This window comes from Dissoconium aciculare (genome assembly GCF_010015565.1).
Source record: "Dissoconium aciculare CBS 342.82 unplaced genomic scaffold K489scaffold_16, whole genome shotgun sequence".
Classification (NCBI taxonomy): Eukaryota; Fungi; Ascomycota; class Dothideomycetes; order Mycosphaerellales; family Dissoconiaceae; genus Dissoconium; species Dissoconium aciculare.
Window position 1 is genome coordinate 371,370 of NW_022984966.1, and position 24,173 is coordinate 395,542.

At 52.1% G+C, this 24,173-nt stretch overlaps 11 protein-coding genes across 11 annotated transcripts; 6 read left to right on the plus strand and 5 right to left on the minus strand.

The window, feature by feature from the left end:
* Positions 1–53: 53 nt before the first annotated feature.
* On the plus strand, positions 54–2,035 carry K489DRAFT_327258 (amidase family protein; the record flags this gene model as incomplete). The annotated part of the gene is made up of 7 exons (XM_033601974.1): positions 54–308; positions 362–454; positions 675–791; positions 841–1,311; positions 1,387–1,534; positions 1,587–1,782; positions 1,846–2,035. The coding sequence occupies 7 exons, from the start codon at positions 54–56 to the stop codon at positions 2,033–2,035; spliced, it is 1,470 nt and encodes a 489-aa protein (XP_033455808.1).
* Positions 2,036–2,708: 673 nt separating this feature from the next.
* Positions 2,709–4,487, minus strand: K489DRAFT_90158 (uncharacterized protein). The gene is made up of 3 exons (XM_033609023.1): positions 4,405–4,487; positions 4,230–4,345; positions 2,709–4,170 (listed from the first exon to the last, which is right to left on the minus strand). The coding sequence occupies exons 1-3, from the start codon at positions 4,405–4,407 to the stop codon at positions 2,766–2,768; spliced, it is 1,524 nt and encodes a 507-aa protein (XP_033455809.1). The 5' UTR covers positions 4,408–4,487; the 3' UTR covers positions 2,709–2,765.
* Positions 4,488–10,023: 5,536 nt separating this feature from the next.
* K489DRAFT_90186 (uncharacterized protein) lies at positions 10,024–10,769 on the plus strand. Its single transcript, XM_033609024.1, has one exon. The coding sequence runs from the start codon at positions 10,109–10,111 to the stop codon at positions 10,538–10,540; it is 432 nt and encodes a 143-aa protein (XP_033455810.1). The 5' UTR covers positions 10,024–10,108; the 3' UTR covers positions 10,541–10,769.
* Positions 10,770–10,997: 228 nt separating this feature from the next.
* K489DRAFT_326990 (uncharacterized protein) lies at positions 10,998–13,157 on the minus strand (the record flags this gene model as incomplete). Its single annotated transcript, XM_033601948.1, has 1 exon — positions 10,998–13,157. One exon carries the CDS (start codon positions 13,155–13,157, stop codon positions 10,998–11,000), a length of 2,160 nt encoding a protein of 719 aa, XP_033455811.1.
* Positions 13,158–13,992: 835 nt separating this feature from the next.
* K489DRAFT_384687 (Glyoxalase/Bleomycin resistance protein/Dihydroxybiphenyl dioxygenase) lies at positions 13,993–14,892 on the plus strand. The gene has a single exon (XM_033605912.1). The coding sequence runs from the start codon at positions 14,062–14,064 to the stop codon at positions 14,605–14,607; it is 546 nt and encodes a 181-aa protein (XP_033455812.1). The 5' UTR covers positions 13,993–14,061; the 3' UTR covers positions 14,608–14,892.
* Positions 14,663–16,808, minus strand: K489DRAFT_384688 (putative phenol monooxygenase). Its single transcript, XM_033605913.1, has 2 exons — positions 16,712–16,808; positions 14,663–16,654 (listed from the first exon to the last, which is right to left on the minus strand). The coding sequence occupies exons 1-2, from the start codon at positions 16,746–16,748 to the stop codon at positions 14,913–14,915; spliced, it is 1,779 nt and encodes a 592-aa protein (XP_033455813.1). The 5' UTR covers positions 16,749–16,808; the 3' UTR covers positions 14,663–14,912.
* Positions 16,809–17,357: 549 nt separating this feature from the next.
* K489DRAFT_327261 (cytochrome P450) lies at positions 17,358–19,188 on the minus strand (the record flags this gene model as incomplete). Its single annotated transcript, XM_033601975.1, has 5 exons — positions 17,358–17,421; positions 17,473–17,568; positions 17,624–18,326; positions 18,383–18,504; positions 18,563–19,188. 5 exons carry the CDS (start codon positions 19,186–19,188, stop codon positions 17,358–17,360), a joined length of 1,611 nt encoding a protein of 536 aa, XP_033455814.1.
* Positions 19,189–19,620: 432 nt separating this feature from the next.
* Positions 19,621–21,909, plus strand: K489DRAFT_384689 (uncharacterized protein). The gene has a single exon (XM_033605914.1). The coding sequence runs from the start codon at positions 19,763–19,765 to the stop codon at positions 21,857–21,859; it is 2,097 nt and encodes a 698-aa protein (XP_033455815.1). The 5' UTR covers positions 19,621–19,762; the 3' UTR covers positions 21,860–21,909.
* A 371-nt stretch (positions 21,910–22,280) lies between these two features.
* K489DRAFT_294847 (uncharacterized protein) lies at positions 22,281–22,505 on the plus strand (the record flags this gene model as incomplete). The annotated part of the gene is made up of 1 exon (XM_033600281.1): positions 22,281–22,505. A coding segment is annotated over one exon (225 nt), but the record flags the coding sequence as incomplete, so codon positions are not given.
* Positions 22,506–22,580: 75 nt separating this feature from the next.
* K489DRAFT_384691 (uncharacterized protein) lies at positions 22,581–22,956 on the minus strand (the record flags this gene model as incomplete). Its single annotated transcript, XM_033605915.1, has 2 exons — positions 22,735–22,956; positions 22,581–22,608 (listed from the first exon to the last, which is right to left on the minus strand). The coding sequence occupies exons 1-2, from the start codon at positions 22,893–22,895 to the stop codon at positions 22,581–22,583; spliced, it is 189 nt and encodes a 62-aa protein (XP_033455817.1). The 5' UTR covers positions 22,896–22,956.
* Positions 22,773–24,173, plus strand: K489DRAFT_384692 (uncharacterized protein). The gene is made up of 3 exons (XM_033605916.1): positions 22,773–23,409; positions 23,527–23,839; positions 24,018–24,173. The coding sequence occupies exons 1-3, from the start codon at positions 22,909–22,911 to the stop codon at positions 24,053–24,055; spliced, it is 852 nt and encodes a 283-aa protein (XP_033455818.1). The 5' UTR covers positions 22,773–22,908; the 3' UTR covers positions 24,056–24,173.

Consider the following 24,173-nt stretch of genomic DNA (forward strand, 5'->3'; position numbering starts at 1 on the left):
ATCATTTTCATAAAACTGACGTTCCGAATATCGATCTGAAGGGTATCTGAAGAATGTCTATCAATATTTTGGCCGCCACGGCGACCGATTTACAAATCCTCCTTTCTCAAGGTACAATCACGAGCAGGGTATTGGTCGACCTATACTTGCAGCAGATATCGCAGTACAACGGGTACTTGAATGCTGTCATTGCGACCGCTCCGACGGAGACGCTCCATTATTGGGCAGACGAATTGGACCAAGAGCGGGCAAATGGCGCTTTGAGAGGGCCGCTACATGGTATTCCAATCTTGTTGAAGGCATGTCTTGTCTCTTTGAGGACACACGCGCCAGACGTCTTATTGACGAGCGCTTCTGAAAGGACAATATCGCGACTGGACCTGATCTGGCACTACCGACGACGTGTGGTAGTCTTGCGCTTGTTGACTCGAGAGCGAGATACAGCGCTACCATCGTTGGTAAGGTACGCATGCGATTCTTGGTTTGACTTTGTGTGTGATCGTTAACGCGAAATTGCAGCTCGTGAACGCCGGTGCTATCATTCTCGGGAAAGCCAATCTGTCGGTGAGTCGGCCCTTGACGCATGTTGCATACTAGTAGCTTAAGAGCTGACCAGTCGCAGGAATGGGCATGGTACAGGTATTGTATGCTGCCGTCTACTCCCGAGATTCCAGCTAATCCGATCGAGGTCCGATCTGGCCAACTGCGGCTGGTCTGCTGTGGGTGGTCAAACACAATCCCCATATGTGCGAGGGGCCTTTCGCGATGATGACTCTTGTGGCGGCCATAGCGTATGTGCCCTCATTCTGAAATCGATGTTCTGGCCTCATCCAATCCTAGAATCCTGGAGGCTTATCGTCAGGCTCAGCAGCGGCTGTTGCAGCCGGATTCTGCCCCATCGCGATCGGCACCGAGACGATGGGATCGCTCGTGATGCCGAGCCAGCGAGCTGCTCTCTACACAATCAAGCCGACTCTGAAGATTGTGTCACAGGCTGGCATCATCCCTATTTCGGACGAAGCGGACATGGCAGGCCCGATGGCAAAATTTGTGGCGGATCTTGCAAACCTCATGGATGTGCTTGTGGAACCCTCCAAGACGGACATTCCTCCGAATGGTTACATATCTGCCGTGACTGGATCCTGGGACGGCATCAAAGTTGGGGTGGTCGATCCCGAGAAATGGCTCTTTGGCCATGACACGCTCAAATTTGAGCAATCTGCGCATGATCAAATGATACGCGAGTGGAGCGCCGCCTACGAGAAGCTTGAAGAACATGCGCAGGTTGTGAAGCACGTCGAACTGATCTCTGTTGATGAATCAACGCAGTTCGGAAAGGCGAACATCTCGAAGGCGTTTGGTGAGTAAACAAATACCCGCTGAAAGGAGGATGGCAATGCTGACTGCATCATATACCATAAATTCAAACATGTCTTGGAAAAATACCTCTCCACTGTGGACAATTGCAAGATTAAGACTCTCGATGACCTGATCGAGTTCAACGAGCAACATGCAGAGCTCGAACTTCCCGCAGGTAAGCCGTCCAAAGTATCAACAATTCGAGCTTGAGACTCACGGCATACCAGGCGCCAACAACCAGAACGGCTTACTCCGAGCCCGAGACTCTAAGATGAGCGACGAGGAATACCACCGCATCATCGCCTCCGCCCGGGAGACCTGCGGCAAAAACGGCATCGACAAAACCCTCGACGACAACGCCATCGATCTCATCATCGGCCCGGGAGATGGACCTATGTTCTGCATCGCCGGCGCCGCAGGTCAGTCCGCTCCCCCTCTCCGTCTATAATATTCAAAAGGTGGAGGCGGGTCTCGCTAACATGGCAGCGACCAAATTAACGGCTATCCGATCGCAACGCTACCGGTCGGCTACCTCGATTTCAACGGAAGACCTTTCGGATTCCAAGTCATGGCCAGAGCCCACCAGGACGCACTTCTAATTCGAGTCCAAAGTGCATGGGAAGCGACGTTTCCGGAACGTCGGCCACCACCACTGTCTACGGATTTATGGATGTGAAAGTTTTCTTGTTTTAAGGTGGTTTTATTCCAGTCTTCCGCGCGAGCTCGGTGCGGGCGAAGAGGTAAATCGTCGTCGCCGTCGTCGCGACAATTCGCTTTCCGGTGAGATGCGCATCCCGCGAGCGGCGCGCTTTCATGCAGTCGGTGCGAAGGCACCACATCACATTCAAATGAATAAAAGCGGTGGAGATGGAAGTCCTGAGATTGAATTCGTTCGACGATCGTGATAAGTATATATTACAGAATAAAGGAGCAGAGGGGAATTGTTTCCAAAGTGGCACAAAAATATGTGTGTGCGTTTCGCTTCCTTTTCGCCCTTCGGCTTTTGAATCCATTCGCAGACCCCATAGAATTTCGCCCACCGGAGTGGAAAGAAGAAATCGCTCGCCGGGTTCTCAGGATATTCGACAGCCCAAAATAATTAAAAAGAGACAAAGAAATAACCAGATAACAACAAATCGTAAATTGCAAACCCCGCCGCTGCCGCTGCCGGACAAATGGCGCGCGGGAGAAAAAAAAACGCCCCTCCTTGAGAAACGCCAGAAAGCTGCCGCGAATATTCCCTTGTGTGTATGTGTGCTTTCTCCGCTCAAGCTCGTCGAATGCAAGAAATGAAACGGCCGTGAAAAAGAGCTAGGAGAGGAAATGCTTTCCCAACCGGTGAAACAAGGACAGCAGATTAATTGCGTCGTGAAACATGCCAAATGTAAGTTGAATCGAACCCATTTTCAAGTGGAAGGCTGGCCGAAGTCGACGAAGTCTTCCGGGTTCCAGCTCGGCTCGTTGTTCAGGCCGGGCGTGTTCCAGCCGCTGTCACCTTGCGTCGGTCCTCCTAGTGAGTACATGCCCGATTGAGGACCGACCATGGCGTCGTCGCCAAAATTATCGAAGCTGCAACCGGGGTTGAAGAAGCCACTGTTGTTGTTGTAGTCGAGTGATGACTCGGGAAAGGTTGAGGATGGCATGTTGGTGGATGCGGCGGTGAAGCTGGAATCTAGGTTTGAGAGGGCGCTGGGTGAGATGGTTTGGTTCAGGCCGGTGAGCGGAGTGTGGAGGTGATTTTGGAATTGCGATTGCTGGTTGGGATGGTAGAAGCTGTGAGGGGAGTACATCATGCCCGGAGCGGACTTCATGTCGTGGAAGCTGGTGTTGCGGCCGTTGCCGACTGCTCGCATGCCGTTGGGGTTATATGTGTAGGCACCCGTCGGCGAGGTAGCGGACTTCATCATTGACGAGAAGTTGTTGTTCATGGGAAAGCCCATGCCAAGGATCTGCTGAGTCTCAGTAGGCAATTGCAATGTGAGAGGATCGCTGTTGTTGTTATTCGTGAATCGCTGCATGGCTGTGATGGGCTTTCCAGCAGTCATGAGCGGTGAACCAGCAGAAGAACTCTGGCCACGTGTGTATGCTGAAGCTGAATGGGGTGGCGTTGGTACCTGCTGAGGTGAATCGTGGCTTGCTCCGGGTGTTGTAGATGGAATAAGACTGTGCGGTGTTGATGGATGTGAGGCCGTGGGTGACTTCACTGACGCGGAATCCTTCGCAGACAATGGCATCGTTGATCGTCGCTTGTCAAGCTGTAGGGTGAAGTTGGGGTTTTGGGGAAAGTACGCGGGCATATGCTGTTGAGAGTTGTTCTGACCAGAGGAGGAAAGCATGGGGCGATCATGCTGTGGGAATTGTTGCGGCTGCTGTTGCATCTGCCATGATTGTTGGTTGCCGAATGCGTCAGGCATGTTTGGTGAAGACATCATCATGTTCGATTGAATCATCGGATTCATGAAGCCGTTGGCGGCATTCGCCTCGGCGTTGGCAGTCGCATTAGCATTTTGGTATTGCTGATTTCGTAGCAGCGCTTGGCTCAAGGCTTCACGCATGCCGAGCTGCATTGCGAGCGAGCTCTGGAAACGTTCACCAAGAGGACCAGTGATACCGTGCAAGGCGTTGAGCCGCCGTAATTGTGAAGGCATGTCATTGTCCTCTTCTTCGTACATCTCCTCATTCATAACATCTTCCTCTCGGACGCGCAGTGATCGGCCTGTGCGGCGTTTGTGGATCTCAGAAGCTCGTCGTGCGGACTCGACTCGGGCCTCGAGGCTGCGGTCGCTTCTTCGTGAGGCGGCGATGTATGCTCTGTACGGTTGACAAGTCAGAAGAGAGAACGCAAAGACAAGCCAAATCGGGAAACGAACCTTTCCTGGTTCTCTTCATGTGAACGTTCAGTCTTGACTGGTTTGATGATGGGCATGGATCGAACGGGCGGCATGCTGAATATGTGGAGTGCTGCGGGGAGCAGCGGGATTGGAAGCTGGAATTCTGGTCAGCGAAATTCGGTACAGCGTGTGCGCGGGACGGTTGAAGCCGGACCATTACGGGTCGATTGTTTGCGGTACAACCGTTTGCCCTGCGTGGAGGGAAGAGCAAAGAAGCGGACCTCGGACCAGCGTGACTTACGTGAAGGTGTTTGTATGCCGCGAAGGGCTAGAGAGAGCGACTGATATCGCTCGCCTCCGTGGATGAATGTTGGTCACAAGGATGTGATGTCCACAGCTAGCCAAGTCGGCAGGGTGTGCGTATTGCCTGATGTGGATGTGTGGAATTCTGTGTCAAGCGCTCCAAAAGGTATCGACGATGGCGCGGTGGTAAGCGTTTCGAAGGTTGAGTACTGTAACGACGTGCGTGGAAGGTCGGAACAGAGAGGATGAGTCAGGTAATTCGACCGCAGTAGGTGCACCGGAGCCGTATCGACGTGAGATCGCTGAGTAGGCGATTGTCCAAGATGTCGATGGTGGAGAGGTAGTGTTGTCCACGTGTGAGGAGTGTAGACCAGTAAGATGGTTTGTTGTGTAGTGAAGGCAAGTCAAAATGAAAATGGACAGAGTGCGGAGGTGATAGAGGTGGCAGTAGTAGTAATAATTGTATTGCTGAGGGAGGAGGAGGTGGAGGAGCAGCTGGTACGATTCGACGCAATAGTGGTGTGGTTCTGGTGGGAACGCGTGTGGTGAGGGTGGTGCGTATATCGGCAGTTCCCAAAGGCGTGCGCGGTGCGGGCGGTGATAGTGTGTGGTGTCAGCTCCGGTGGCATCCACAAAGCGTGTGAGAGCGTCGACGGATGTGAGGGCGCGAAAGTGAGATACAGGATTAGCGTGCAAGATCTGAACGAGCGCGGTGATGGAGGGGGAGCGCCCCGGTTAGCTGGGCGATGCGATCGGAGCTTGCAGACAATCCGCCCGATTCCGCCAGGCCACCGGCGGAATGTTCAATCGAGCCACACCCACAAACAACGGACGGTGACAACCCTGTACGTACTGGGTACTTCTCCCCATGGAGCCTTTTTAGTTATGTTCACTCGCTCGTCACTCACAGCAACAGGCGCGTGCTGCAAGCTACATACATTACCACGATTACATACCTGTCTTCTCTTGACAGTCGTCCATCTATCGCGATCGGCGAACAGTGCATAATCCTCATCAATGCGACGACCATCGTAGATAAAACTTCGGACGAGCCATCCAGTCCTCAAGACGCACTCCCTATAGCACACCTATCTCTGCAGGCCCGAGAACCCGCGGTGGGGAAAACATTCAACAACCCACCGGGCGTCGCAAACAACCCGCTCCACCGCCAGGACCCTCAACGGGATTCCCTTTGTCGCCGTTGCCGTGTAGGCTCGGTTGGCCGATGCTGCAGTCCGGAAGGAGGCGCCCGTGCCAGTGTCTGAGAAGGCGTATAGTGATACAGCTTTCTCATGCACACTCCACCATCGTCTATGTTGTCGCAATGCCATGAGAGCTGTACGAGGAGGATGCCAAATCCAGGAAGTGAGACCCGGCGTTGCGTCTCGCAAGACAGCCAGTGTGCTGCTATTGATTCTTCCACGTTCGGATATATGGAGAAAGAGGAGAATAGCCGTCGTCGCAATATTAATCAAGCATTTCTGCGATACCATGCTATCCAAGAAGAGAGACTCGCAATCCATATGGAGATGGAGGGACAAGAAACAGGGCGGGGATGGGGTGGTGCGGGAAAGTCCTGCCGCATGTCCGATTTCCGGCAGAAGCGTCGATGCGATGCATATGCGAGATCTGGACGGCCAACACGACCATTGGTCGAAGGGCGTTTCCACCTTGCTCCAAATGGGTAAGCGGGTAGAAAGCTGGCCGATCCTGTCTAGACCCGAGCAGCATCCAGCACGCTACAAGAGCAGATAGCTTCCCGGCGAGTTCGTCCAAGCGTCCACGCGATTGCCCCACCCTTTTCGCCTCTGCCCTTCTCCTCTTCCTCTTCGGCAAACTCCTTTGTCTTTTTGAAGACAGGTCGCACATTTGGCATGTGTTCCCTAGACATGGTTTCGACAGTCTGTGTTCACCATAGTGGTTGAATATGAGACATCAATGGTAGAGTCTAGGCTTTGGATAGACAAAGGAGGAGTAAAGAAGAATGGTTTGATATCAGATGCACAGCAGCGGAGGACAGCATGGGATTGCAGTTCTTGCTCATCATGCGCCATAGAAAAACTCATACGAAAGGGCACAGCAACCATTGTTGAAAACCTGGGCAGGTTCAGTGAGATCCATCCCAGATCGATCGGCGCAGGAAGTGCAGCTCTTTTACCATATTCAGCAGCCTTGCGCGCTCTTCGTAAAAGTAACCGGACGCGGACGGACACGGCAGAACCTTTTCGACCACCGGCGCTGCTCTTCGTCCGATCGATCTCGCCACCCGTGAGATCTCATCACACAATTCCCTGTGCCGCGGGTACGACTATACCTGGGCATCCAGTGCCTTTGAACGGCACGTGGACGGATGGCAATGGCGGTTTGCCTGCCCCTCTTGCATGACATTGTGATGAACGCACCCTCTCGAGAGTTGTCGCTTTCACGATACGATACCGATTTCGCCTTCACGCTACATCAACTTTTAACGTGAAAATGATTTGGAGTATTGCCGTCCATTATTTGGAGCCGCTCTGCCATGTGCAAAGATCCCAGCGCGGTGGGACCGCCGCGACGTAATGTTGGCAAACTAAAATCGAGCGCGCGATGGTAAACTCCCAAGCGCGTCCCTGATTGCGAGTCGTCAATTTGCGAACCTGGAAGTTGATCTCTTGATGAATTTGTCAGCTATGGACCAGTGACAGACTGATCTACAGAGTCAAACCCAAAATGGCCCTATCTCAATAAGGTTAAGTGTGCCCAAAATATGTGAGCGTCCCGATAGATGAGCAGAGAAGGTGAAATGATGGGCTTCAAAGCGATGAATGAGTCCTTGTAACGAAATCCCTACAGCGACCCAAACATCGCGAGATTGATTCACACCGACGTCCGCCCAAAATCCGTCATAGTGATGTGCGCGCCGTTTGATCTTACCCACGCCGCATTAAACCATTTGGAGAACGGAAATGACTCTGTGGTGCCCACGTGAAGCGACACCCCTGTGCGCCTCATCAGCAAAGTAACAGACTAATTCATTCAGGGAAGGTAATTAGACGATATTTTCAACGAGTGTGTGCTAACCAGGGAGCAATATCAACCGAACCACGCCGGGCATTGATAGTTGCTCCGACACACTTCCGATAGCCCGCCGTGAATATCGCGGCCAGGTCCAGTACACACGGCAGCAGTACACTCAGGTAGAGTACGAGGTGTGCTCGGATTCTGTGCTCTTCGCGGCCGTTGATGTTCTGTCCTTCTCCGACGGAGGCAGAGTAGCCACTGAAACGGCTGGCGTCGAACTCTCCCAAACCATTCACATTTTATGTTCACGCCTATGACTTGCCAAGCGCGAATATCCCTTGTTTGTAATGGCTCGTCGACGTGATAATTAACATCTTGCTGTGGACGCCTTCTTCGGGGCTTGTGTTCTAAAGGTGACTACAAGCCGCCGACAGCAGGAGATTTGGGTTTTGGAACGGGGGACAATTCCACGGAGCGAGCAGTCAATCACATGTGTACAAAAATCCGCTGCGAACAATGTACACAAGATGCAATACACAAATCTCGCCAAGAGCGACAGGTTCTCGCAAGCTCCCTATTACGACAGGCAATACAGATCTCAGCGATGCGCGCACCTCCATGTCGCGATCGCGATCTCAACGAACGACCAACCATCACATGCGCGAGAGCGAACGACCTAAGACTGCATCCTGTCCGTCCCAGGACGGCTGTTACCGAAGGCAGATTGAAAAGGTGGGGTCGAGAAGCAATGACAGCGCGCGCGGCAGAACGGGACGGGGCGGACTGCGGATCCATTCTGACGGGTCTGCGATCGGAGATGAATGGCGCCAATTTTCACGCGGATCGAGGACGAGAGAGAAATGGCTGAAGTGGACAGATTTGTTTCAAGCTCACCAACTTTCACCCCTCTTGAGATGGATACCCAACGAGTCAACTCTGACATGACTGCAATTGAACATGTCCACGATGAAAATCCAGCGAATCCACAACTGAATCCTGAGACCTACACTCCGGATTTCTATCGCAGCGCGACACGGCAGAGAATTTCAACTATCCCGATCGCGGAGGTGCGTCATTGGGCTTGAACACATTCCCACCATCAACCAGTAAACAATTCCACCACGGTCTAGACCAATAACGTCATATCCTGTAAAATCGAGAGGAGAGTTCACGAAAAGTGAAACCCACCGTCTCCAAAATATCACTCCTACGCTATCGGTCAATTTGACGGGTCACAGCCAAAACCTTCATTCTGCTCCGCCGCATAATGAATTTCTTGGTTGCTCTACACGCAGGAATTTACGGCCGATGACGTAGGCAGGTACTGACGATTTTCCAGCCCCATCATCACAGCCTGCGCCCATATGCCCAGGTCGACAATCTAGGCCTTCGCGAGGAAGCAGATCGTACCTGAACCATATCTCTATTTTAGCCTCGATCTCGGATGAGAATTTAGAAACGAGCCAGCTTTTTCCTTTCCTGGATTACGGAGCGTGCGCCTCTGACGTCGTGGCGCCATTGGGAGGCCTACGTCACATCATCCTCAAACCCAGACCCGTCGATGTGGTCAATCGTTCAGAGCATTTACTGTAGGAATCGATGTCACTGCTTACTCACTGCGACATGCTGGCGACTTCCAGGAACAGTACCGCGAACGCCCCAGATTCTGATATGCCTCCTTGTCGGAGACCACAGTATCATGCGATGGCTTTGTTTGTGAGAAGAGTAGAGGACCGCGGCACGCCCTTCACCGTTTTTTCCATGAGCTGCAAATCTCCTGGAAGTGGCACAAATGCACATCCCGCCGATCACGACACCTTTCGATCACAGATGTCCCTGACGAAAATTGAGATCTTCACAGTTACAGGGCGCGGTCATTCCCATTTAACTTCCCTGCCTCGAAAGCATCCACTCCAATCCACCTGAAGACACCCGGCTACAGGCAGTCCCTTCCCTACACACCGCGGAGTCTCGGCCGAACCGAAAGACTTGTTTCGCCTCAGGCCTACACTCTCCCGAGTAGAATGACTGCGCATCGCGCCAGGCCTTCCTTTTCCCTGCAGCGACGGAGGCTAAGATCTCGCCAGATCTCGAGAGTGATGCAGGTGGCTTGAGATCCGAAGACACTTCCAAACACTCTATCGGGAAGGCAAAACTAGTCTACCCGGCTTTGTCTTCGTCTGTAATCATAAGGAGGATATACTGAAAGGTTTATTCCATAACCTGAGGCCAATTATGTGGCCTTTCCACAAACCATCTCCGGAATCGAGCTTGAGGTGGCGTCCAAACCTGGGTAGTTACCCAATTTTGTCGAAGACCAACACAGGACATCTCATGGATGGAAGCCGTCCACCGCTCTGTCTACTGCTTTGTCATGTCGCTGCTGCTGCTTCACACCACCCCGACGACGAGAGGGGTGCAGATCTAGATCTAGATCTTGTTTGACCGATTGTCCGGTAGTGCAGTAGTATGACAACGCATACAACCGCGTAGCCTTGCCTCAAACATGCCCTGATACGCTACGAGAACGCGAGTGTGCTCATCAAGCGGAGGATAGTATCATCGGCAACCACCTTGCGCTCAGCTTCCATTCCACGCCGACTCCGGGCGCAGGGATGTTGTTATCACAGATCTCAACACATCGTATTGAATATGTGCTCCCACTTGATCCCGGTGTTGTACGAACCTCCGGGATGAAACTTTCTTCAAGCACACCAATCTTTTTCTCTCAAAAGTTCAACGGAGAACGCAATTTTCTTACTATGAACATACACTGCATCAATAGCACAAGGCGTCAAGCGGAAGTGCGAGTGCCCGGCCTGCCTCCGTCGCACGCAGCCACCGGCAAGTACACAGGGTCAACTAGGCTCATCTTGAGATCTCAGATCTCACCAGATCCCCGATCGCAAACCCTGCACGCTACTGCACGCCCAGCACGCACGCACCCCTCAATGAGATATGGTCGACGTGGTTTTCTCGTACTCGCTCCTGACCGGGCAGATTTTGCCCATCCCATGTTCATTGGCTCTGAAATTTGTACTTCTTGAAGATGCGAGGTTAACGCGCGACACTTTGCAGGGCTACATTTCCACGGATACACAGCAGCCGATACACGAGTCGAGATCCTTGCTGGAATGCATTTCCTCCGACCGTTGATTGATTTGCGCCGACCTACGGATGTCCATGCGCGCATCGAGATGTGAGAGGCGAGTACAAATGATGCAATTTGCTGTGACGTCACAGCGTAGTGTTCAGTAGGCAAGCTTGGCTGTGCTGAGAAGGGATGACAGAGGGCTTAGGGTTGCCATTATCACCAACTTGACCCCAAAATCAATGGTGACTCGGGATGATTATTCGAAGTCATCCGTGAAAGCTGTCGTTCAAGGGCGTAGGCTAGTATATATAGACAAGGCCACCGCAGAGATCGCAAAGCACCAGGAGGGATCTCTTGACCATGATCAATTGGAACATGTAGAGCGTGACGAACGAACCAACTTTCAAGACTCAAAACCAAATCCTTCTTATCCTTGCTTCCCTCTCTCGACTCATTTTATCACACTCAATTATAATCTCTGCCCTGCGGTCATCGGCTTGCTCCTCACTCAGCGTCGAACGACTCGCATCGAGGATAGAATCGATCAGTTCCTGCGGAAGTCCTTTACGTTTGAGCAGATCCGTAGCGGCATGACCCCACCAGTGATATTGTTGCGGGGGCACATTCTTCGTCGAGCAGATGCGGTAGTTCGGATCGACCAGATGCAATGCAATATACCGAAAATGACCCATTCCTTTCCCCTGGCCGCGCTTCATCCCGACGCGATGCTCGAGAACGTTGGGGAAAGTGACAATGGTGCCTTGGCGTAAACCAACCTCCCCTGTGTACTGGTAACCCTCCTTTGACCCGTTGTTCAGACATGGATCGAGACATTGGGGATCAAATCCGTAGATCTCCGCCATGGCTCGTGCCTCGTTACAGTGGCAATGTCTCCGCCAGCGTATTTTGGATGAGTCATCCTGTTGGCACCAAGAAGGGCCTCGACCGGCCTGGTACCGATAGGCGCCGGCATTTATAGAAGTCTCCTGACGGAAATCTATGCTTCCAGAGCAATTCTCCACATCGTAGGCGTATATCGTCGTCGCTACAATATGCTCGTTGAGAACCCCTTCTACTCGCCAATGCTCACCGGATTCCCTAAGGATAGAATCCGAGAAATGGTCGCCTCGTACTTGGACGATCACTTGAAGACCGCTCGCCCGAAACGTTTTTTCGAGCTCTACTTCATATCTTGTGTGAGTGGGCCTCTTGCGAACATAATCATAGCCTGGGGACTGCATTATCATATCGACCACGGCTTCGTCTGTGTGCTTGCCAGCCTTCCATTCGGCATATGAGAACGATTCACCTGGTTGCGGATGTGACCACCCTACATTTTCCGGGTCCCCATAGTCCGGGAGACCCGAGGTATCGTCGAATGGAGGAGCCTTATCAATCCAGCCCCATTCATGCAGCGCAACTCCAGGTGTGTATCTTCTTTCATCAACATCGATAAGCTGCTGTGAATTATTCTCCAAAGACTGCTTGGCCAGCTTGACAGCATTTGCACCTGCGATGAAATCTTTATCTCTGTACATTGCGGCAAGGTTCAAATCGTTTTTCCAGACTGCACCAAAACTAATGATCCGCAGGGGTATCCGACCTTCTTGGGTCTGATCACCATTTCCGTGGCGACTCGTTCCAAACTCGTCTGAATCCTTCGAGCGCGACTCTGTGGCTTTCACGAGGCAGGAGTTCCACATGGGAATGCTGTACGACACAAGCTTCTCGACGCTTTCGTAGAACAATCGGTTGCTGGGATGTACATTGTTGATGTAAGAAGTGATACGCACATCAGTGCCTGAACCAATAAATTCGAGGTCGCAGGGCAATCTCTGGTACTTGAATGAGTATAGATTTTTGTTTTGTAGGTGGCGATCCTCGCTACTAGAAAACTCGTCGGAAGTCTCCGAATCGTATTCGTTGGAGACTTCCTCGCCGTTGTGGTCAAGATCGTCGTCTTGGTGGGCCCCTTGCTTCTCGTTTTCAATAGCGTCCCCTGAGGACTGTATATCTCGCGAGCTGAATTCGGACAGCTTTACGCGGCCTCCAGATTCCAGTACATGGGACTTTTTGTATGCGAGGGGGTAAAAGTCTGGGTCAACGGCAGTAAAGAGGGATCTTTTCGGAGGTCGAGCAGCAAAGGATGATGCCAGACTGGACTTAAGATTTGCTGCAACAGAAGGTGGCACGAGCTCTCTGGATTTGCACACACAGCTGCCAGTATCAAAGACTTGAACGAAACGATCTTGACGATATTGTGTAGCTTTGTCCCGCAGTTCTGCTAAACACCATCGCCAGGCTTTCTTTCCGACTAATTTGTCCCGGACTTTGACTTCCCTCGCCCATGCAGTGGCGGTAGAGTCGTCAAAGATACGCTCGTACCATCTATGCTTCTCCGTAATGAAGTTCATCGCTTCAGTCATTGCCAATTCGCGGGCAGTGATGGCCGGTGTCTGACGGAACTCTTCAAACCCATGAGCGAATCGATGCTGAGGTTTGAGTTGATAGTCAATCGGTATCCCGCCATAGCCAGGTACTCGCAATTGACCAGCGCCCGAATTGTCCATTGTCAGGGACATGGCTTGTGCATCAATCTCAGGCTCTAGGTGCAACGACTATTTCTCGCTGGTGATGATTCTTAAAACACTCCCAGTCGAAAGCGGGCGTGAGTCATACAGTTGCTTACCAGCGCCATCTGTCTGCGCCGCATTGGTGCATGGCCAGAAAGATGCCCATAATGTCTTCCTCTCATAGACTCGGGACTAACCTCAAGCAATGCACACGTTTGTAAAACCCATAACGCCACGACGAACTATCTCAGATAATACTACTTGACTACCATTGAGATTGCCTAGTCAAGTTTGTGCGGTTGTCCCAAAATGCTTGGCCCTCAGTATAAGCGCGTGTGCCATACTAGCGTGGGATCGAGAGTGCGTCCGCCGGTCAGAGAGCGTTCATTCCAAAGCATGGATGATCAATGGGTGAAACAGGAGAGTCGCGCTTTAGTGCCCCTCGATATCTTGCGATTTGTTCTCTCCGCAGAGAGAGTGACATCGACGAGAAATGGTCCACAAACTCCGCTCTGGCTCGCCATTGTTTCAAGGTCAAGTCGCCGAGGTACACAAGCGATGCGCCAAAGCGTCACGTCAGCCCCGACGGCGATCATCTTGTTTCACGGGACCGCACTTGGTCGATCCTCTCGGCGGCGTGTGCTGTGGGGCGTGTCTCGAACAATATTGTCCACAGTCTCCAGGTCCCGCTTTGGCGTCATATCCCCTCCTCGAGCAACCTTGAAAATGCGGGACGTCCGCCGATCCGGGGAAGCTCGGCGATACTGCTGATTCATTAACTCCGATGTGCCATGATGACATGGACTCCATGACAATTCGAGTTTTGCCATATCTCTGTCGTCTTACTCGAAGTTCTGAAGTTCCCCAGTACCTACGAAGACCAACAAAATTGCAAGACAACATGGCCGATGACTCGCAAACTAAGGTCCTCAGCCCAATCAGGCTCGCGCATGTCGTACTTCGAACGACAGACATCAAGCGACTAGTAGAATACTACACAGAATTCCTCGGAGCTACTGTGGTATACAAGAACCAATTCATCGCCTTCTTGACCTACGACGAAGAGCATCATCGCATCGCCATCATCCAGCGTCCGGGGACTGGCGAGAAGGTGCCGAACACAGCAGGCCTGGAACACATTGCATTCACCTACGACACCCTCGACGATCTCGCGCTCACTTACGAACAGCGGAAGGCAAAGGGAATGTTGCCAGTCCGCTGCTTGAATCACGGTCCGACCACAAGTCTTTACTATGCAGATCCCGACTTGAACGAGATTGAAGTCCAGGTCGATAACTTTGAAACCGCGGACGAGGCAACTCAGTACATGTTCAGCAACGCGTTCAATATCAACCCGATCGGTGTTCCGTTTGACCCAGAGGAGTTCGTCAAGCGAGTCAGAAGTGGAGAGAGTCACGCGTCGATTAAGAAAAGAATCGATGCTTGAGATTGATCGCATCTGACAATGTACATAGCATGTTATAGGGTCGTCATGTTCATTCTGCAGTCAGGTTTTGGCAAGAGCGTGTGAGAGGAGATTCCGTTTTATGTGTCTCGATTGCTACGAAATTAGGCCGATAATAACATGTCGATGGCTTTCTCGTGCTAGCGCTGTGTTAATCTTACTGGCAATGGCTACAAAGCTTCTGAAGCCTGACTTTATGTCAAATGCCCAGTGAACGCGCAGCCGCAGGGAATGCAATTGAGTGACTATTCACCTGGGCAGAAGATCGTCGGATTCAGAGTATGTATTTACAACTTCAGATCCGTCGAGGATTTCGAGGACTTAAGAGTCTTTTTCAAAAGTTCGATCAAGGTTGGAATAGCTTGCGCGTCCGCATTGATGGATCGCCAAGCGACGTAGTTGTCCGGACGGATCAAAATGGCACCACCTTGACTCAATTCACTTAAGTTCTCCCATTGCCCGTCGACGTCGATAAACTCGCTCGCTTTATCGGTACTTTGAGTACCCCGGGGCAGAATGGTGACGCATTTAACAAGCGCAGGTGACGTGGACTGCAGATCACTGATCGCATTCTTCCACGCTTGCCCACCGGCATCGGTGACCAGTACGAATTGGAGTGATTGCCCGACCAGATCATGAGTTGACACTGTCGGGATACGGCTTGAGGTGCTGGTCCGAAGCCAGCAGTGTGGTAGACGATGACCCGGTCTTGTGGACGGGTAGTAGACTTGGCCCAATGGGTCGACCTTTTCGATAGCCGTTCCGTCGGGGACAATTGAAACACTCTCATAGATGTGTCCAACCTCCAGATCGTGTGCACTGAACTCGACTTTCTGTGTCTCAAGGACAGCTTGAAGTAGCGCTTTTGACGATCGAAGACCGCCCTCGTTCACGCAAAGCTGTTCTGTCTGGGCAGCCATTTCGAGCGCTGTAGCAAGCACTCTTCTGTTCGACAATGCCATCAATGACCAATCGCAGTTTCGTCTTCCGGCGGGATGTCTCTCCTGTTCATACGAATCAAGGATGCCTCCGTTCGCGCCATGCTTCAAGACGAGCGCCAGCTTCCATGCCAGGTTGTGCGCGTCCGCCACAGCGGTGTTGAGACCCAGACCGGATGTTGGAGGATGACGATGTGCGGCATCTCCAGCGATGAAGACGGGGCCTTTCTTGTATGCATCGGAAAGCACACATTCCGGTGACCATGCACTGATCATCAAGATCTCAATGTCAGATGTCGGGATGGAGAGAATCGCGGCGATCTTGGTCTTGATCTGATCCTCTCCTTTGCCAGTAGACTCGCCTACAGGATGTGACATGTGTATGACCCATTCCTCCGAATGTTTGCCCCATGTCGGTCCCATGGGCAAGACGCCAGCTTCTCCGTGCTCGCCCTTCACGTTGGCGAGGAAGACATCCTCGTCCCAAATTTTGGACAGATCGGCTTTGAAGTGGGTCGTGACCACTTCAAAAATGTTCCGGATTCCATGCATCTGAGTGCCGATGTTGGCGCCCACGAACCTCCCACCGTCTGCTCCGACAACGTACTTGGATTGTACAGTATGCTCTAATCCTTCAGCATCGACCACCTTCACTACAACACCTGAGTCCGTCGAGACGATGTCAACGACTCTGTGTTCGAACCTAATGCCTTCGGAGTTCTTTTTGATCGCAAGCTGCTTCAGAATTGGTTCCAAGCGAATTTGTGGCAGATTTCGAGAACACATAGGGCCATGCGGTTTGTCTCGGTTTGCTAAATGTCCAGCTGGAAATGCATTCACACTCGCCAAAGTCCTCCGATCAGTCGGTTTATCGCCGCCCAAAGATGACTTCCAGACAATCCTGCGAAAGAAACGCCCATCCGCACCCGTGGCGACGATCTCATCTGCGAGACCATGTTGACGGAATATCTCCATGGTCCGCTGATTTATGTAATGTGCCTTCGGCAGGCGTGAAGTGGTAGCATGCTGCTCGAACAAGATATGGTCAACGCCATAATTGGACAATAGACTTGAAAGGGTCAAACCGCATCCTGTTGAGAAATTGAGCTTTCATTCAACGATTGAAATTTGGAAGACCAGGAACTCACCTCCACCACCTATGATTACAACTTGTGTGGTTTCCATGGTCGATATGAAGTACCTTTTCGATGACAGATTTGCTTCGAGTAGAACACTAGTAACAGGGTGAATGCTTCCTTAGAACGCGCCGTTTGAATGCATGCAATCAGGTAGAGATTGTAGCAAATGACGTACATACATAAACTTCGATCCTGTTGCTATGGATAAAAGCGCTGACAGACAACAGACGCAACTTATCATGGAGTCCCTTTCGTCCCACAATCACGAGTGCGGGACCCGAAAATGGGCGGGGTCGAGCCACCAATGAGTCCCTCGAGCCAAATGCGGGAAACTGTTGCATCGTTGCGTCGACATCAGATTATAACAACCTTCCGCACGTTTGACGCTTCCATCCAAGTACCAGTTCATCGGAGAGCTCGCATCAACCGGTACGTCGACTTTAAACATTAGATCTATCTAAAGCTTGAGCTGTGCTTAGTCGAGGATCTTAGGCATTAAGATACAGATATGTGTGTGAGAAAGCTACTTGTGTCATGCCATCATTGTTCCTGTTTCTAGAAGCGGTATTCAGAAGTCATAGTCGCGAGGCTTCATGGCCAATTTTTGTTCCTACTTTTTACCCCTGTACGCGCTGCGGAATTTCACAACCACCTACTACCAACCTTTTACAACGCGTAGATTAAGCAGACCACCGTTCTGCGGCTTGACAGTCACCAGCCTACAAATGAGTTAGCGTAATTCTTTCTTCTGAATCCTTCCATGTTCTTACCCTTCTGGCGGATATTTGCTGATGTCCTCTGCAAGCTCAAAATGATAACGACCAGCCAAGGCAGCCACCAGACATCTCAACTCGCCCTTGGCGAAACTGTCGCGGAGTCAGTACCACTGCATGGAGTGCAAGAGTTGCGATGATGACTTACCCTTGTCCGATGCAATGACGGGGCCCATGCAAGAACGTCATTTGCGCGTAATTGCTGGGAGCGCCTCCATTGTTGTTGAAGCTACCGTCAGTGATCCATCTATCGGGCACAAATTTGGAAGCATTCTGGCCCCAATAATGAGGAGAGCGATTGTAGGCCCAAACCGGCAGCCATACCTGTCCGCCAACCGGTAGCAGAAACTCGCCAAGTTGTGTCGCCTTGACAGCTGTGCGAGCGGTGAAAGGCACTGTCGGAAATAATCGCAACGTTTCATGACAGACCCCGTTGAGTAGTGGTAGTTTGTCGAGGAGTGCAGCCGGAGGCGCCTCGTCGGACTCGGACGGTGATGAGATATTCGCTCGAATTTCATCCCTGAGTCGCTGCTGCACGTCATCGTCTTGTGCAAGGGACACCAGTGCCCATATCAGTGCGGAGGAAGTAGTTTCGTGCCCGGCCGTGAGGAATGTGAGCACTTGGTCTGCGAGCTGAGCGTCACTTAAAGTTGTGTTTTTGACAAGACCAGAGAGCACGTCTGCCCTTCCTGTAGGACCCGCCTCGGCGGGTACCGCTCCGGCCTTGATCTCAGCGCGCCGGTTTTGTGCGATCTCAAGAGAGAGTTCATTCAATTTCCGCGTGAGTCGATCTGCGACGCCAGGAGCTTCCCAGATCGGAATATTGTTGACAATCCATTGCGGGAGAAAAACTGTAATTCCGTATCAGCATCCGGATTCAAGTTTAAGCGAGAGCTGTCTTGCTCACAGCTCGCCAAAAACCATATAGCGCGACTTGTGTCCACTCTGAGCAGCTCATGATATTCTCCGGCAAGACCAGTGTCAGATGGTTTGTTGAGACTATCAAAATCTATTCCAAAGGCCGCAACTCTTCGAGCTGTCAGCGCATTCCCGCGACTCTTACGAGGTTCTGTGCTATCACACCTACCCGATGATATCAAGGGTCACTTGTTCACACCAACGACCGAATGGAACCCGCTTCAGGTCACTGGGACTCGACAACTTCGACTGGAGTGCTGTGAGTAGTATGGTGGATTTTTGCCAAAACAGCGGGTACAAGTCCTTGATAGGCCCGGTGCCGAAAGATCCTCTCAAGATTTGCTTCTGTGATTTGTGAACATCGCCTTCAACTACGATCAACCCATCACCGAGAACTAGTCGAAGGATCTTCCTAATATTGTCGTCTTTGGTGAAATTGTACGAGTCCTCAACAAGGACTCTCTTGAGGATTGCTGGTGATGTTGCGATAACAGCGTCGCCGCCGAATACCTCCTTGGCGCGGATCATGCCATCATTAGGTACATTCCTGATCCAGTCTTCGAGCGAGGTATCTGTAGGCGTTCCGAACTTCGCCATCGAATGACCCATCGGGGAGTAACCGCCGGGAGCCATGGGTAGGTGGCGCAACGGTGAGAAAAATGCCGGGTAAACATAAATCTGCCACAAACTGTACAGAATACAGCTGATTGCAAATGGGACCAGTGCGCGCACGACATGCCGTGCTAGCGATGCTTGAGACTCAGATGGTAACAGAAAGAGTTGAGCACCGGTCATGAAGCCTATCCACAATAATGCAGCCATGTTGCTCCCGATTCGAAGGTTTCCCGATTCCAAGAGCTCTCAACTCTTGATCAATGCAGAGAGATGGCGCGGCGAGTGTCAACAAGATCAAGCAAGTGTTTCATGTAGACGGTTAGAGCAAAGACATCCTTATGTGATGTGCAGAGGCCACTTAGTCTGCGCTGAACTACACCACTGCGGGTTCAACTGATAGAAGCCACCGCAACGCCTGTGGACATTGCTGCCGAGGAGACATGACGATCTCGATGATCTTGAATGACTTGCGGGATCATTAGAGAAGAGAATTGTGGGACCGTTGACGTCGTCCGAGTGGTCCCGCAAAACGCCCCGCAAGCATTACAGTTTCCCTTTTCACATGTCCGGCTGTCTTTGCTACCATCACGCACACTTCAATGCACTATTTACAGATAGCAAATGTACGGTCACATCTGATGATATCCCAGAAGTGACACACAAGCTTGCCTCTTGGTGAAAGGGTCGTCCTCTTCTCATCAGCCCGCTTTTCACTGTGGGACGCGACTTTCCTCGTGCAAAATGATGCAACATCATGCGCAGCCGCACCATCTACACCTGTGACACCTGTGGTGGCGAGTACAACAAGAAAGAGCATTATGAGCGACACGTTCGTGTTCACACGCGCGAACGTCCGTTCGCCTGTCCTCATTGCCCAGCCAAGTTTCCTCGTCGCGACACCTTACGCCGCCACAGACGTGCTCGCCATGCGAGTGCAAGCTCGGACACGACACCGCCAGCGCAGTCTAACGTTAGCTTGACAAGAGATGATCAAGACCCGATTGCAGATGTAACTTCCATTCAGCAACAACCCGGCATTGTCGAGCCCGCGAGCCACGCGATTGTGTCACCCGAAGCCGTGGAAAACAATTCACATCCTAGTCACCCGCCATGGCCGGTGTCTTTTGAGAACTTTGACTGGCAATGGGACACCACGCTTGACCTCGATGCGTCGTATTCCGTCGAGGATTTACAAATATACACGCAGGAAAATGAGACTCTCGGCCAAAGCTGGCTGCCGCTACCCCAGTCGAGGCCAGAACTGTACCGGCCGACAACTCAACCAATCCACAGCCAGCGTGAACCAAATCTAACGCCTCTCGCTACTCCGCCCACTGTCCCTATCGACACACAGGTCTCTACTGACGGAACACCCAGCTCCGGAGTAGACGAGAGCTCTCGGGGGATGCTTTCGTTGAGCCTCGAGCAACGCGTCCCTGAGACAACGTTGCCGTCGACTACATTCCTCAATCGATGCATTTATATGTATACAACTCGTGTCTGGCCCATTGTCCCGATAGTACATCTTCCGACTTTTGTGCCTGCACGAACACACCCTCTTCTGTTGCTGACAATATGCGCCGTAGGTGCTTTGGCAGATGGAAGTGAGACTGCGTACGCTCATGCTGTCCGAATGTTTGAAAGCGTGCGGAAGGCCATTCTTGTGTCTTTCTCCCTGGAGTTCGCCAGCCACGATGATGTCTTTGCGGTGCTCCAGGCGGGGGTTATCGGACAGACGTGCGCAATTTTGTCTGGACGATCGGCATTTTTTCGGGTAGCTCGTTCTTTCCATGGTGCTATGAGCGGACTCTCGCGGGACTACGAGCAGGCATCTGCCCGATCTGGTGGTCCACCGTTCTCGGACGCCCATGACAGTAACTCCTCTATCAATGCTACCGCCGAGTGGCGATGGTGGATCAAGGAACAGAGTGCTGCACGTTTGCATAACGCTATCCAGATACACAACGGAGAGCTCGCTGCGACGCTCCACGAGCCAGCGCAGATACGGACCCAAGCGAATCGCATCCATGCTGCAGATCCTGACAGTATTTTTCTTGCGAAGAATGTGGATGAATGGGGCAAGCTCCGAGCACTTCGGGCGACCTCAGGCCGCCATTCGACGGCCGTGTTCTCATGCTGTGCTGAACTTGAACGTATCATCGCTGAGATCGGACATCGCAGATTCTCCAACATCGCAAGCGCAACCACTGGTAACAGGCAGGAGATCGCAATTTTGCTCATCCAGTGGTTGGAGGGTCGTCGTGAGGTCTTGTCGCAGGAGCGATCTCACCGGTTGTCGCCAATGATTTTGTGGCATTCGAGCTTTCTTTTGCTGGACTGCGACCTCGAGATGATGGAGCAGCGTTTCGGCGAATGGCCCGGCAATCTTGCATCTATCGGGCTCACAGCGCATACGACCATGTCCAGTAACTCGATCCGGCAATGGGCAAACTCCGATGCTGCCGATTTCGCGATTCGTCATGCTGTCCTGATTATGAGAAGTCTGGAACATATTCGCATCAATGAGCCAACGGCAATTCATGTTGCGCGCTGCGCATGGCACGCTGGGCTTGTGCTAGCTGCTTACTCAGCTTTTGCGCCCGGCCATGGTGATGTTTCGCCGTATAGTACGTCTGCTGAGACGCGGCACTCTCCAGAACTGTTGAGCGGATGGCGAAGTGGACTTTTCAGCGAAACTGACTGGATTGTTGTAGGGCAGCCTATTGGTCGAGAGCAGTGTCGCACGATGGCCTACTCAATTTGTAGTAGTCTTCGCTCTTTAGGGACTTGGGCTGGTGCTGCGCGGTTTGCGCAAAAGCTGGACAAAGCGCTCGAGGTCGCTGATGCGTAATTATCGCTGTCTACTATATAACAACCCTATGTTATAACCTTGCTACACCCAATCAGCGGTAAGGACTTGATTTGATGACCATCTTTATGCATTGGCTACGTTAGCACTTTGTCCTGTAGCAAGACCTTGTAATAACCTTGCTCACCCAATCCTGAGCTTGAAACGCATACGCACCCTATCGTTTATTTTCGGTACGGATATTTTGGTTTGGGGGAAAGTTAGGGTTACGCGCGAAGCGCGTCCATGTTTTAGGGTTTAGATGTTTTAGGGTTGAACGCGCGCGCAGCGCGCGAAATTTTTGGGGTCAACCCTAGGGTTATCTTTATCGTTACATTACTATGAAGGGTGAAGCGCGTACAACGCTATAGCTGCTACGCGTAGAGGGAGACGTCTACTAGCAAAAAAGCAGAGAATGGCGAACGAGTATTTTGAGCACGACCGCGACTGGCTGATCGCCGTCTGTCGTGAATGTAAGGTAGCAATCTGGCCAGCACATGCGGCGGCGCATCTCCGTGGTCCGCACCATCGCGTTAACGGAAAGAAGGCACAGCAGGTCGCAGATGAGCTACAGGCGTGGTCCGACATTGTACAACATGTCCGCCAGTTCGCAGTACCAACTTACGTCAACCGCCCCGTCCCAGCACTCGCGCTATATGCTGACGGTATCCAATGCCGGCTATCCACAAATTCCAGCTGTGATGGAGTCGATCACATATATTTACTAGCTACATTTGGTTCGGGTACGGACCCTAAGGGGGTCGATCACATGGGGTCGATCACATAGGGATGCCAATGTTTAATAATTTCCAGATGGGTACCCAAAAAAAGCGCAGATTTTGGCGATCAAACGGACATAGTTCTCGTAATTTTGCGACGTTGTTTGGTATGTCGTTGTCGGGGTTGGAAGTAACGCAAAAAAAAATGAAGTTTGCGCGGGAATTTGGGGTTGGCTAGGGTATACAGACACGCTCGCGTCGCGAATGTCACGACGCCGATAGCTATCAGCGCGCATGCGAGGTGCATATAGTACAGCCATTTGGTACAACATCATGGAGCTATTTCAGAAATACTTCTTACATAACCAGGCTTACCAGGTCATAATCTGTAAGCAGTGTCAATATGCCGTTAGCCCGGCCCATATTCAAGGCTATTTGCAAGAGAAACACAAGAGCACCACTGTTCGGCAACGAGTCGACATCGCAGCGTTTGTTCAGCGTCTGCCCCATGTCGCACAGACGCCCGACAAGGTTAAGTATCCCGATGCGAGTAGTCCGCCCATCGCCGGCATTCCCGTATATCCCAATGGACATCGATGCGTGTTCAACGTCGACGGCCGCGAATGCAATGTCACATACCGCGAACGCACGGGCATTCAGAAGCATTGCAAGGACCAGCATAATTATCAGAGTACCCGAGCAAAAGGCCGACCGGATTTCGATGCCGTCCACCGTCCACTATGGGAAACGAACCAACCATGCCAACGTTTGTTCCGTACAGGCAAATGGCAAAAGGTATTTCCCGTCCAGGTCGTGCCCTATGCCGGCCCAGCCGTAGACATCGATCATGCCGCCCAAGGCAAGGCATGGATAGCGAAGTTGTTTGCCGATTTTCAGCAGGCGCAGGAAGACGCCCGCACCGAACGGACGCGGTATGAGCCTAATCCATAGTTAGAACACACCGGATGGGAGCGTCATTTATCGAACGATTATCGACGATGGATCACCGAATGCGTCAAGGCCGAGCCTAATGTCGACAAAGTGCAGGCATGTTTAGAAGACGATGCCGCCCCATTCGCCCCCGAATCGGAGCAGGCGTTGTCGCGGGCGTGTGACGGTACCATAGTGTTGATCCGTCGTTCGTTCCAAGCCAGCCGGGTAGAGATCGTCGGACGACATGCGTTGCATTGCGTCAATCGCCGGGAGACCGGCGCCGACAACAACAACACGCCATTTTACGGCAAACAGAAGGTGCAGACGATCCGTAAATACGCCCATGTGTTCACGCAGGTTTTGCGGTACATTTGGCGGACGGCCGCGATGTCCGAGCGGCCCCGGTATCGATTGACGGAGACCCAGCGCGAGGCATTATGCCAGTTGCAACACGCCGCGTCCGGACGGGCCCGCGGCCCCGACGAGCGGGAGGCGATCGTGCACGCCAGTTCGGCATTTTGGATTGCCATGTTCGATCACGAGTTGAAGGACAATGAGTACGTCAATGGCATGTTAAGCGGGTTGGCCGTATTAGGCACATGCGGCGAGCGGAACGGGTGGGTGCCCGCCATTTCTTACACGACTACATTGGCCGCGGTAATCAC

Excerpts from the sequence above, each read along its gene's own strand:
- K489DRAFT_90158 (XM_033609023.1), bottom strand. Across the intron at positions 4,171-4,229 it reads CATGAAGAGAACCAGGAAAG|AGCATACATCGCCGCCTCAC; the intron begins GTTCGTTTCCCG and ends TCAACCGTACAG.
- K489DRAFT_90186 (XM_033609024.1), top strand. The coding sequence starts at position 10,109 with ATGTTGTTATCACAGATCTCAACACATCGTATTGAATATGTGCTCCCA.
- K489DRAFT_384687 (XM_033605912.1), top strand. The coding sequence starts at position 14,062 with ATGGCCGATGACTCGCAAACTAAGGTCCTCAGCCCAATCAGGCTCGCG.
- K489DRAFT_384688 (XM_033605913.1), bottom strand. The coding sequence starts at position 16,748 with ATGGAAACCACACAAGTTGTAATCATAGGTGGTGGAG. Across the intron at positions 16,655-16,711 it reads TGTAATCATAGGTGGTGGAG|GATGCGGTTTGACCCTTTCA; the intron begins GTGAGTTCCTGG and ends ATTTCTCAACAG.
- K489DRAFT_384689 (XM_033605914.1), top strand. The coding sequence starts at position 19,763 with ATGCGCAGCCGCACCATCTACACCTGTGACACCTGTGGTGGCGAGTAC.
- K489DRAFT_384692 (XM_033605916.1), top strand. The coding sequence starts at position 22,909 with ATGGAGCTATTTCAGAAATACTTCTTACATAACCAGGCTTACCAGGTC. Across the intron at positions 23,410-23,526 it reads TGCCCTATGCCGGCCCAGCC|TTAGAACACACCGGATGGGA; the intron begins GTAGACATCGAT and ends CCTAATCCATAG. Across the intron at positions 23,840-24,017 it reads ACAGAAGGTGCAGACGATCC|TTCGGCATTTTGGATTGCCA; the intron begins GTAAATACGCCC and ends CGTGCACGCCAG.